Source organism: Labeo rohita, chromosome 5 (assembly GCF_022985175.1).
Source record: "Labeo rohita strain BAU-BD-2019 chromosome 5, IGBB_LRoh.1.0, whole genome shotgun sequence".
Lineage (NCBI taxonomy): Eukaryota > Metazoa > Chordata > Actinopteri > Cypriniformes > Cyprinidae > Labeo > Labeo rohita.
The window spans coordinates 43,670,024-43,684,071 of NC_066873.1; the positions used below are offsets into that span (position 1 = coordinate 43,670,024).

Below are 14,048 nucleotides of genomic sequence, written 5' to 3' on the forward strand. Positions count from 1 at the left end.
AACATTTGCAATGCAATATTCATTATTTATTATTATTATTTTCTCTTTTTTTTTAACCAAAAATATATAAACACATCTGAGATATTATGAATAATATATTTTTGGTCTGCGTTGTCATTTTAACAGTCAAGCGCTGTATAATTTTCAGTCATTGTCTTCAAGGTCCCGCACAGAGCGGAAATAAGCTTCATTTACTGAGGCTCCAGCTGAACCCATTCGCTGTATCCTCCAGCATAATGACGGGCCCTGAGAGACAAAAAACACCATGAATGAGTTTTGTTTTTTGTGAGTGAATGAGCATAAATTAAATGAATTATCATGAGGTTTTTGTGATTTACAGATGCAGATTAAAAAAACTTAAACCATTCTTTTACTTGAAAGAAAATAAACATTAATTTTGAACACACCTAAAATAAAATACAAGGAAAAAAACATTTTTTATTATTTTACCTAGTTGCAAAGGCAACATTTCTCATTTTTTATTTAATTTAACTTGATTTGCTAAAACTATATAGATATATTTAAAAAGGCCTGTGCAAAAAAGTCTGTGCTGAAAAAACACTTTATTAAATTACACCTACAGGTGTATCTAATTACATTATATGCACATATATAATGATAGGAATAACAGTGTGTGTGTTCATACCTGCTGTATCCCAGACCTCTCGCGGTCTCCAGCGCTTTGAAGCTGCGGCCACCACTCTGGCAGTACAGCACGAAGTCTGAGTCCTCTAAACCAGGCTTTGGGACGCCATAGCGCTCTCTAAACTGATCTGGGTTCAGTCTGAGGGCCTGCTCCACGTCTCCCACTGAATGACCAAAAACACTGTAACTCATCATGTCTGTGTGTGTCTGTGCAGATCTTTGTGTGTTGGTGACTTACAGGGAATGTTAGTGGCTCCTGGAATAAATCCTGCTTCCAGCTCGTCTGGTTCACGAACATCGAAGAGCTGGATGTTTCCAGTCGACATCATTTCCTTCAGCTGCTCATACGTCACAACATCATCTGAAACACACGACAGGTGAGAACACATCTGAGTGTGTATATATATATATATATATTTGCAAGACACTTATTAATTAAATTAATATGAACTAAATTAATTATGAAATCTGCGTCTTTTAATTGGCTGGAAAGAAGTTTGATGTTTTCACTGCCAAGCTACACTTGCAACTTGCCATCAGTATCTACCTGAACGTGTACAGGTTTAAAATGATTGTATAAACCTCTGAGTGTTTTCATTTTTTATATAAAAAACTACATTTCCACTCATTGAATCATTGACCCTTCAAAGATGAAAAGTTGGAAACTCATTGCAGCCACACAAGTGGAAAAATCATGCTTTGTAAAACCATAATTATGACAATAATTATGAGATACAGAGTTCAAATTATTACATACTAAGTCATAATTATGATATAAACTCAAAAATACTAAAATAATAAGTAATTGTGACATAATATTTTTTTAAAAAAATTAAGAGTTTAATTTAATTTTTACTTTTTGTCATGTTTTAGATTTTTTTAATCTTATCATTATGACTCAGTATGTCATAATAAAGACTTTTTATCAATTTGTCATCATTTTTGTTTTATCACATAATTATGGGTTTTCTCATAAATATGATTTTTTTAAATCTCACGCTAACTTTTTGTCATTTTGTCTTTATCTCATAATTACTATTCTTTAAACAATTTTATCTCATTCAGTTTAGCTCATTCTGTGACATAACTGACTATTTATCTGATTTTTTTTTTCTTTTTTTTTCTACTTTTTGTTTAATGGATCTCAAAATAATATGACTTTTTTTCTTATAATTACTTTTTTATCCCATTATGACCCAGTGTCATAATTTTATCCATAATTAATACTTATTGTGTCATAACTTTAACTTTTTGTATCATAATTTTTATATTTGTCATAATTTGGTTTTTTTTATCTATATGTCATAATTTTTTCTTTTTATCTCATAATTATGACTCGGTGTGTTAGAACTCTAACTTTTAATGTCATAATTTCTACTTTTTATCTACAGTATCTCATAATTTTGACTTTCTATGCTACAATTGACTTTTTATCTGATCATTTTTTGTCAAGATTTCTACTTTTTGTTTCATAACTATTATCTCATAATTTAGATTTTTTGATAATTGACTATTTTCTCATACATAGACTTAACTTAGTATGTCATAATTTTGACTCTTCATCCCAACATGACATGATTTTATCTATAATTTTTACGTTTATGTGTATATATAAAACTTTACTTTTATGTCATATTTTCTACATTTATCTCAAAATGTTTACTTTTTATCTCATCATTAATCAATGTGTCATAACTTTTAACTCTTTTTTTTTTGGTCATTATTTTTGCGTTTATGTCATAATTTCTCCTCATTTCCACTTTCTATATCATAACTGCAACATTTCTCCTAATTCCAATTCACCAAATCACCTTTTTTTTCTGCTTATGTGACAGAAAACGGCTTTCATAGACATCAGGCAGGATATGGCAAAGCCAACTCGTTCATCATATGATGCAACATTAAACTTTCATTGACCCATGATTGAGTCACTGACCATACGTGTAAACTCACATGCTTAATGTGTAGACAGGTGTTACGTTTCTCACGTTCGGTAAATGCATACAATTATTTTGTTTCGCATATGTGAAATACAAATTGATTACATATTAAAGTAGATTTTAAAAACATTTCTCTGATATTTTTGGCATTTTAGACATTATTATTTTGTCATTAGCTCAGATAAAGTGAGAGCTAAATACTTTACCTGTATTTAGAGGTTGACTGTCAGATGTTTCTGGCCGTTTATTGCAGTTGTCAGCTCCATTATCACATCGATCTGTAATGTGTGCTGAGACAGACAGAAGTAGGAGCGCCACTAGAGCGCACACACCTGACCTCAGGTGCACCACTGTGTTCATCTCTATCCAATTCAAGATAAGATACGTGCGCTTTTAAGTACAGACAGAATTAAGTCTAAAAACGTCAGCTACGACTGATCTAAAGCAGTGTATTGACTGAGGCGATTACAAGGATCTGAGTTTAGCTGACAGCATTTATCGTGAAACATGAATCACGTTTTCATCCAGGCGGCGCTTAGAAGCTCAAAAGCCAATAGGGGATGGGGGGCGTGAGGTCACGGCTCTAGCGCCGCGGTTGCTGATGGGAAAAATCTCCATATTATGAGGCCACTTGTTGTGACGCGCCAAGGAACTTTTAGTCATGGGAAGAACCTGTTGCGTTGTTGAACTTAATGTCCATTCACACGATCAACAGGGCAAAAAATAGACAACGGACTTTCTTTTTATTGTTTTCCGGCCTGGAAACAGAATGAAGGGAGTCATGATGTGTCTGATGTAGCCAAGCAGACTGGTTGCGCGCCGCTACTAAAGCCATGAAGAGTTTGGAAGAGAGCAGAGCGCTATTATCATCAGCTAAAAAGAGAATGCGTTATTGGTTTCAGAGTTGTCACCAGGGCCACATTAAGTACTTACTGGGCCCCGGGCCTGTGACTTACTGCAAGGTCCCCCCCCAACACAATACTGATACATATATATATATATATATATATATATAGCTTTAAAAGGATTTTTATCCTATCAATTTTTATCCATTGATGCATTGAAATTTAATTTTTTTGTTACCAATTTTAATATCACAGATGAGAACATTGAGGAGACGAGAGAGCAGCTCAGCTCAGAGGAGAGAGCTCAGTCACGACACAGCAAGTGGAACGAACTTTACAGTAGTAAGTAGTAAGCAGCGCTGCCTGCTTTATTTTTTAGAGTAAAATTCCCAAATACGGTATTATATCATGAAATATCACAGTAAAACCTGTAAAGTGACAATAATGTAATTTACTGTGAAATATTACAGTTACACACTGTGAAATCCCGGAATTTTTTTACAGTGTAGTGAGTGATTTCTTTCTAATGTTTGACACAAATGGCAACTATATTAGGCTGCTTTAGAGTAATAATTTACACAAAAATGTAAATTCTGTTGTTGTTCTAAACCTGTATGAGTTTCCTTCTGCTGTTGAACGCAAAAGAATATAGTTGGAACAATACTAGTAAACAAACAGTTGCTGGACCCCCTGACTTCCATAGTATTAACAAAACAAACAAACAAACAAAAAATAAACAGTATTGGGGTCATTGGGGACCAGAAACTTTCTGGTTACAAACATTCCTCAAAATATCTTCTTTTATGTTAAGGAGAACAAAGAAATTAAAGCAGGTTTAGAACAACTTGAGGGTGAGTAAATGATGACAGTGTTTTCATTTCTGGGCGAACTATCCCTTTAAAATCTTACCATATAATGTAAGGATCTCATATAGCCTGCTCCTATACGTGAATTATCTTTAACTACGTTCATTTAAGGCGCGAAAAAGAACTCAAGTTTAGTCAGGCGCTGTACAAGCAGTTGCGCGCTGTGTGTATCACACTGAAACCGCCTTAACGCACGCATTTGCCAAAATGAATTCTGTCTTGCTGTCCCTGAACAGTTACATTTGTTTTTAAACCCCAGTGCTTAAAATGCATTTAAATGAACAGCTCAGCCTACATCATGACGCGCAAAACGACTGACATATTTCTACCGGGTTATTTCTCAACCCAGAAGCGAATATACTTTGCTCAAACACTAAAAACAAAATACATTAAACAAGTTAATAATCAAACTGACCTAATATCTGTGGGAACGATGACGCTGTTTTTATATGCTCCTTGTGCCCGGTGTTTCCACAATGTCCACTCCCTTATCAGCTTTACTAAAATAACCTAGCTGGGGAACTAACCTAGCCCCCTTTACAGTGGTGTTTTGTTTGTTTGTTTGTTTGTTTTTTCCCAAGAAAAAATCTTTACATTTTTACTTATGAAGATTGTTCTATTGCGTAGGCTACCATTTCCAGACTATGCCAGAACGAAGTTAAGAGAGCAGAATGTGGACATTAGGCGCAGCGATCACCTGATAGATCTATGCATCAAAAGTAAAATATAGAATATACGCATTTGATTAGTAAACCAAATTCAAACGTGACGTTTTAATTTCTAATGGTAACATGGAATTTACGGAAAAGCTCCTAATAGCGCTATATGTGGGGGGCATGGTGAGGCTTTGACGATCGGCGCTACCCATGGCCTTTCAATCAACTCCACAGCCAATTACGGGCCCCCTCCTAATGGTTAACAGGGCCCTGCCTGCAGTACATGAAGCTCGTCTCCAAGGGAAATCTGCATATTTTGTTGGCGGGAAAGCTTTTGTTGCCGGAACTGAAATTAATCTAACATGATGGATAAGGATCATGGAATTTTATTTTTTGGAACTCTTACTAGATAATTGCTTGTTTTGGATATGAGCCGTCCTGGGATTCCTGAGTTTTAGTTGATTGTTGCTGTATTTTGAATTTTCACAACATGCTGGACGAGGACTTTTGCTAACTCTTACTAGATTTAACCTGTTGTGTTTCTCCTTTTTTGTGGATTGCATTTTCACTTTCACTTACACTTTCATTCTGTCATTGTCTATAGTTACACTTAATGCCAGGGGGTTAAGAGATCGTATTAAACGGAAAGTCTTGTTTTATTTGTTAAACAACACAACACCAGATTTTTTTTTTTTTTTTTTTCTCAAGAATTCGACTTCTGATGATGTGCGTTTTTGGAGAACACAGTAGAGAAACGACATCTAGTCTACAATAATGAATATGAATCAGGTGGACTGAACTTTCTTGATTTCTCTAAGTAACACCCTTAAAATCAATTGGATTAGACATTTTATTTTAAACCCAAATTCTTTGTGGAATTTTATACCTAATTTTCTTTTTTCTAAATTAGGGGGTCTTAGATTTCTCTTGATTTGCATTTATAAAATTGATAAAATTCTTTTAAGCTTATCCTACTTTCATAAACAAATGTTGCTGGCTTGGTCTCTATTGTATAAACACAACTTCTCACCCCATAGGTACCTAATTTGGAATAATTGCAATATATGATATAAAAATAAATCTTTATTTTTTGAAAACTGGTTTTCAGCAGGCATAATTCGGGTTAGTTAATTATTAAATCAAGAAGGTTACTCACTTACTCTGAGTTTCTAACTGTCCATGGAATTCCAGTAACACCAAAAGAGTTTGTCTATTGTCATGGATGCAATTCCCACAGGAGTCTTGGCATTATTTAAAGCTAATACCCAAAACAGTATTACACCCCCCTTTGCAGTTGATCTGTTTGATACCAATATTGGTAAACTTTGTTTTGACACTGGAAGTACAAATGTTAATAAAACAATTTGTTTACTTCCAAAAGATATTGTTTCTACTCCTAACTGTATAATTTATTGGAACAGCTTAGTTAAAGGTTTATTATGGAAGGCCATTTGGACCTTACCAAACAAATACTTGTTGGTAAATAAAGTGAAGGAAGCAACCTTTCAAATTTTACACAGATACTATCCAGTAAATAATTTTCTAGTTAAATTTTAAAATGATATTGATTTGAATTGTTCCTTTTGTAATATGATGACTGAAACTTTGTTTCATTTATTTTGGCATTGTTCTCATGTAAAATATTTTTGACTAGAAGATTTGACTAGATTTATAATTGATAACATTGACCCCACTTTTTCTGTGTGTCTAGAACACCTTTTATTTGTTTTTACTAAAATCCCCTCAAATAAAAGGAAAGAGTATTACATTATAAATTTTATTTTATTTTTTGCATATTCATAAGTGCAAGTATAGTAAAAACCAAGCCATTATTTTTGGTTCTTCAAAAAGAAAATTTAATTTAAGACAATTTTTATTTACATAATAAGAAAGCAACTAAGACTTCCATTTCCATTTGTAAATCTTTTAATATATTTACTTACTTAATATATTACTATAATGTTTAGATAATGTCATTAAAACAAATCTTTATCTAGTCATCACAACTGACTGTGATCGGTCCGTTCAAAAGCTGAGAACAGTTACATACACCACATGACTCCGTCGCTTACGTTTCTATTTCTGCAGCTGTCTGGACAATTAATTACTCTTTAGTAATGGCATTAAGTAATTATAAAAGTCATTATAAAAGTGTGCAATTAAAATAAGAGAAGTTACAATTCATACCATCCGACTTGACCAATCAGAGAGAACGCTTGGTCTCATAAGCCACGCCCACTATTGTCTTTCTCCTTTTTGTGTTGGTCCCACCTCAGACTAAACCAAAATAGAAACGGAAAGAACCACGATACATCAGATATTTTTATACATAAATCTATTTTAGTTTGTGTTGTTATTAGTGAATGTGACTAGTCAATATGAAAACTTCTATAATACAGCACCATCTTGTGGCTCAATTCTGACTAAATTTCATGCACAACATTTTCCACATGGCTGGTGAATTTTAATTGGTTGTAGGAAATCGAATTTGTTCAAGTAGTGCATTCAAATTCTTGTCACAAAGAAACTGTGTGAATCTGAATTTATTTCAGTTTGAAAATCCCTGTTATACCGTTTGTCCATCATCAGTTTGTTCAGTGCTTGATTATGAATTCAAAGTTTTAATATTTTTATTTCAATTTTAGTTAAGGTTTTAGCAATTTTGTTTTGTGCTTTTTATATATATATATATATATATATATATATATATATATCATGTATATATATATATATATGTGTGTGTGTGTGTGTGTGTGTGTCTAGATATTCTATTTTATTTTAGTTTTAGATATTTTACTCACTTTACCAAATGAAAAAGTTTTTAATGTATTTTATGTTTTACATTTTATTTGAGGTAACAAAAATGTTTTTATGATTTTAATTTTGATAGCTACAATAACCCTATTTTATAGTATTTGTTTAAGCTATTTTGAAAAACATAAATGTACCACAAATAGATGTAAAATAAATATTTTAGCTGGGCCTATTTCTGTAAAGTTTGTGCTGACTAAATTATATTATGGCATAAAAACAACCAAATTATCAAACATTTGCAATGCAATATTCATTATTTATTTATTATGATTTTCTTTTTCTTTTTCTTTTTCTTTTTTTTTTTTTTTTTTTTTTTTTTCTTTTTACCAGAAATATATAGACACATGTGAGATATTATGAATAATACATTTTTGGTCTGTGTTGTCATTTTAACAGTCAAGTGGTGCAGAAATTTCAGTCATTGTCTTCATAGCCCTTCACAGAGTGGAAACAAAGCAGTTATATAACTGATGCCACTATCTGTTAAAAACAAAAAACAGAACATTACTATTAAAAAAAACTATTTTAAAATTGTTTTTTTTTTTACCCTATAAAACACTGCAGCAAAACAAAACAAACAAATTTAAAGAAGTCCACTTCCAAAAGATTCACACATAATGTACTCACCTCTTCACATGTCTGTCTTTCTTCAGTTGTAAAGAAATTATGTTTTTTGAGGAAAACATTTGTGCGTTTTTCTCCATATAATGGACTGATATGGTGCCCCGATTTTGAAATTCCAAAATGCAGTTTAAATGCAGCTTCAAACAATCCCAAATGCGGTTGTAAACTATCCCAGCCGAGAAAGAAGGGTCTTATCTAGCGAAACAATCGGTTATTTTAATCGCTGGTCACTGGTCTTGTCTTACTCTGCCTGAACTGTTGAAATGTAGAAACTGTTGGTATGTAGAAAAACTCCCATCTCATGTTCTCCCTCAACTTCAAAATCGTCCTATATCGCTGTTTTACATTTTTTGTTAAGGTGCCATCATCTGTCAAATGTACTGATGAACAGAGATCTGAATGAGCATTCATAACATTAATTCCTATTGCATAAAGACATTAATCAAGTATCATTATGTAAGTCTCACTTCAAACAAAACAAAAGTGTGTCCGGGCATTAAACTTTTCATACTTAATCATTTTTAGCCAGTGACGTCCAATCAGGATGAATCAGGATTTCCTCTATTAAGTGGTCCTAAAACTGTTCAGGGTCAAAAATGACCACACTGGAAATGAATGGGAAAAGGATATGTGTTTGTGTTTCAAGTCTGCTTCAAAGCATTCAAGATTTACGACAGTTGGAAATTTCAAGTTTAGGTCTATGATCAAAAAGTGGTAAACTGGTAATAAATGGATCAAAACTATTCCATAAATGTAATTTAGTACCATAAAATCTCTTTAAAAATAAAAAGTATTAAATTAAAAAGTAGCATTAAAAAGTATATATATATATATCTTACCACAAAATGAATAGAAATAAATGGGTAATAATATTTTGCTTATAGAAAATGAAACCCTTGCATTTTACAGAAAAAATTACAGATGTTTGCAAACAGTGAATAAAATTTGTTGGCCAAAAACTGATACAACAGCAGAAAACAGTGTGTTGTGATTAGAAACTGACAAACTGATTCTGTAAAATGCTTTCAGATGAAATATAGCATTCCACACCACTGAACATGTAAATTTCCCAGAGGTATTTCAGGGAGTTACTTTCAGGAGTTACTCACCAGATGAAATATGTTAAGAAAATATGAGAAATAGAAATACGTGGCTCTACATACATTTCTGCAACACCATAATTACGTGCCTTACTGCACGTTTCATGGCAGTTTCAAAGTGAAATGTCCAGAGAGTGGAGATAAAACACACGTTCAATACGTGACTTTGGCACGTTTTTATTACGTTGGTACAGGCACTTATTGCTGATTTTTTATTACGCTGCTTGAGGTACGTATTGCAGCTGTTCAGAATTCAAATATTCAGGCGTGTCGCTAAAGGTTAATGTTCTGTCTTATTGGAGATATCCCCTACACCAAACCCAACCCTAAACCTAACCGGCAGTGTTAAATGCAAAACTGATTAAAATTTTGTTATGCAGCTGTGCTATTTTTACTTCCTCATTTACATTTAAGCTGTTTTGTCGAACCGTAGTTTCACGAGGTTCGAACCGGCGCTCTTCATCACCCAAGTGCAACGCTGTATTACGTGAGCTACTGAGCAAAATGACTGCGTTAGAAAACTCATGTATATGAAGCTGTATGTGTGACGACAATGTTCAAAAGTATCAATTTTCAAATTGCTTGGGTTGTTAAAATTGTTTTTAAACCATAATATAATATTCAGCAGTAGTAATCGTCTGAAAATTAGGCTTTATTAATCAAAACTGTGTGTAAATCATACTATGTGTGAAAAGGAATAAAAGTTTTACTGCCTCTAGCAGTCATTTTAACTGGAAACTGAAGTGATTCGTACATATAGGTACGTTTTTTCAGGTTTGCAGAAATGTATATAGAGGCACATATTTCCAATAAGCCTAAGTTGCGAAATCTGCAACTGCAAAAAAAAAAAAAAAAAAACACTGGAAATGAATGGGAAAAAAGAATTTGTGTTTGTGTTTAAAGTCTGCTTCAAAGCATTCAAGATTTACAGCAGTTTAAGTTGAAAATTTCATGTTCCAACTTAACATGAAATCTCTCTAAAAAAATAAAAAGTATTCAATTCTTTTGAATTGAGAGATGATGTACATTATCTTTAAAATGTTAAACATTCTACAACACTGGGTGAATCTCACAAAACCTCTCAAAAGCAAACTCACATCAAATCTTACCACAAATGAATAGAAATGAATAGGTAATAATATTTTGCTCATAGAAAATGAAACCCATGCATTTTACAGATATAAAGATATTTTACAGATGTTTGCAAACAGTGAAGAAAATTTGTTGGCAAAAAACAGATACAACAGCAGAAAACAGTGTGTTGTGATTAGAAACTGAGAAGCTGATTCTGTGTAGGATTGAGAGGAGATCCTGAGCTCATCGGTGTCTTGCAAACCACTTTAAAAGCTCAGTGACTTATATTAAATTTTAAATGGTGCAACATCGTGACTAAATAATTTTGCAAATGCTTTCAGATGAAATGTAGCATTTTACACCACTGAACATGTAAATTCCCAGAAGTATTTCAGGGAGTTACTTTCAGGAGTTACTCACCAGTTGAAATATGTTAAGAAAATATGAGAAATCTGCAACTGCAAAAAAAAAAAAAAAAAAAAAAAAAACACTGGAAATGAATGGGAAAAAATAATTTGTGTTTGTGTTTCAAGTCTGCTTCAAAGCAGTCAAGATTTACGGCAGTTTACGTTGGAAATTTCATGTTCAGGTCTATGATCAAAAAGTGGTGAACAGTTATTAGCACAATAGTGACCAACAAGGAAACCAAGCAACATTTTAACCTCTTACTAAAACTAAACTGACTAAAGTTTAAACATCTTAATAAAACAATACTAAAAGCTTGCCCTAAAATTAGTTCTTAGGTAAGCATTATAGACATAATGTTATGGTTTTCTTTAAGCTGCTTTGAAACCGTAAGTATTGTGAAACGTGCTATGCAAATAAATTTTGACCTGACAATATTACTGTTGCTTAACATTGTGGTTAGGTGATTTAATAAACATCTAACTGTAGTTCACTAACACATTTGTGCCAGCACCTCCCACAGTTCTTCAGGTCATGTGATCTAAACTTTAAAAGCGCAGTACTGTCATCCTGGTGGTCAGACTGACTGACGATTAACACTCCTCTTCTCTACACGGATCATCAGCACACTGCAGCAATGACAGACGCTAAACTTGGAGAATGGAGCCCAGTGCAGCAGATCACTCAAGAGGAGAAAAAGATTTTCTTTGAGGTACGAGACACAAAATCACTCCTAGAGTAAACACGGTGTATGGGGTAGTGAGCTGTTTGTGTGACTCTTTTGGTGCGGTAATATTGTATTAGTTATTTGTTTTAGGTTTGTTTTTTTTTTTGTTTTTTTTTTTTTTTTTTTTAAGTTTTCACTTAAATTCATAGTTTTTATGTCCATGTAGCACCATATGAATGATATATGTAAGTGCCTACTCAATCAATTCAGATTTAATAACAGATAAATAATCACTTAATCTTTTATTGAAAACTTTAAACTTGTCAAAAGTGATGTAAAATATTCAAAACATGTCTAAAATGTCTTTTTTTTTTTGTGGATTAAAATGCAGCATTTATTAATATTAGTTTGGGTTTACTAATGCAGTTACTACTAACTCTTAATAAATGATCCTTATTGTAATGTGTTACCACAATAATAATGTTTCTCTCTTTATTCAGGTGAAGCCAATGATAGAGAAGATGGCTAAAAGGGAGTTTAAGATTTACTTTCCTACAGTCTATTCTTCTCAGGTTGTGGCAGGAATGAATTACATGGTCAAGGTAAATGAATGTTTTTGTTTGTTTGTATTTTTTATGGATTTTGAGCTTGTGAAACTCAAGGCACAACTCACATTCTACTCAATATCAACTAGTCAACTGTGGCAGTGTGTTCTAACCAGGTGTAACCAAGTAATTTTGTCCAACCTTTTCTTAACATTGTAGCATTGCTGGACATGTCCAAATGTAGTCAAACTTGTAAAGCGTTTGTCTGCATGAAAACCTTATTAATTTTTCTCTCTCTGTCAGGTGTTGGTTGATGTATGTGGAGATGGAATGTGTGTTCATGCATGGATATTTCAGCAACTTGGAGGGGAACTGAGTGTGAAAGACATCCAGTACCTGAGTGTTTATGACCCGCTGGTACCTTTTTAACGCAAGAAATAATCTTTATCTAATAACAGATACATGCAGTGAGTTTCCATACTGTACAGAGGAACTATAAATCATTTCATTCCTCAATAATAAACTCCAAAATCAAATCTTCCAGTGTCAGTGTGTTTACTGAACAATGCCAAACTCGCTCCACAAATGTTTTACACTGAAAACGGAAAATAAACATTCCTCACTATTACAAATCTTTGAATATAAATGTGAAGAATTTAAGTTTTAATAAAATGATCAAATTTTAAGATTTTATTGACTTCAATGACTGAATTAGTTTTTAAAAAATAATGTAAACTGAAATAAATAATACAAAAGCAAAGGGTTAGTGTTTGTGACAATTTTTTATATCACAATTACTCCATAAACACAAAAGGATAACACACATTTTCTGTTTAGCCCATCTCACAACAAGAATTGCTTCTTTTGAATTGAATTGAGATATAAACATAATCTTTAAAATCCTGAACATTCACAAAACCTCTCAAAAACATTCCCACATCAAATAGTATTAAATGTGTAATAATATTTGGCTTAAAGAAAATTAAACCCATTTTGGTCCCACTTTATACTTCTCTTATACGTATTTAAACATCATTGTCATATTTATTGTATGCCTTTAATATATGCATACAATAATAAATAATTTATTGCTATTGTGTGAATATGTAATCATGTAATCAATAAAAAGTAACTGTAGACTGATTACAAGCATTTTTAAATGTAATATAATGTAAGAACAAGTACTTAACTTTTTGAAATCCTGATTACATGTAATGAGTCACTACCAGTGTTGGGCTACTGAAAGAACATAACATATTACTCATTACTAGTTACTCCTTTCAGAAGTAACATTGTTACTTTACTTATTACTTTCTGGCAACAGTAATTACTTACACTACTAGGTACATTACTTTTTTTCTTCACGCCCCACAGAAGTTGAAATTGTGTATTTTCCACATAAAATTCTTCTTGCATGTTACCAGCAACATATTTGTGTCTCATCATTTGACCAAAATCCACACTGGATTGCAGTCAGAAGTTATTACAAACACTCAATAGTGTCTGACAGTGACATTCAAGTAGAAGTGTGTAATTAATCTCATTAATTGTCATGTTTTTTTAAACTTTCCATTACCATCAATACTCTTTTTAGATCAATTCTCTTTAATTGCTGTCAAAAAAAAAAAAAAAAAAAGCAAAATGACTGCTTTAAAAAAAACAGTAAAGTGAAACAGGAATAGTATGTTGTACTGACAAATGCTTAGTTAGTATAGTTTACTTACACAAGAGTTCTAGTAACTAAAAAAGAACTGTAGGGGGTACTTGATCCTTTACTTGAGGTTTACTCTCAGCTACTCACTGACTCCCAAAGTTGTTTTTATTTGCCAGTTTTTTTGCTGTCTTGTGTCAGCAGTAGTACTAAAAA

The 14,048-nt window shown here is 32.6% G+C and overlaps 2 protein-coding genes across 2 annotated transcripts; one reads left to right on the forward strand and one right to left on the reverse strand.

Annotated features, from left to right (window-relative positions):
• Positions 1 to 3,069, reverse strand: LOC127165476 (thiosulfate:glutathione sulfurtransferase). Its single transcript, XM_051110144.1, has 4 exons — positions 2,792 to 3,069; positions 884 to 1,006; positions 647 to 809; positions 1 to 246 (listed from the first exon to the last, which is right to left on the reverse strand). The coding sequence occupies exons 1-4, from the start codon at positions 2,943 to 2,945 to the stop codon at positions 192 to 194; spliced, it is 495 nt and encodes a 164-aa protein (XP_050966101.1). The 5' UTR covers positions 2,946 to 3,069; the 3' UTR covers positions 1 to 191.
• Positions 3,070 to 11,565: 8,496 nt separating this feature from the next.
• LOC127165478 (stefin-C-like) lies at positions 11,566 to 12,717 on the forward strand. The gene is made up of 3 exons (XM_051110145.1): positions 11,566 to 11,681; positions 12,137 to 12,238; positions 12,485 to 12,717. The coding sequence occupies exons 1-3, from the start codon at positions 11,607 to 11,609 to the stop codon at positions 12,608 to 12,610; spliced, it is 303 nt and encodes a 100-aa protein (XP_050966102.1). The 5' UTR covers positions 11,566 to 11,606; the 3' UTR covers positions 12,611 to 12,717.
• Positions 12,718 to 14,048: the final 1,331 nt, after the last annotated feature.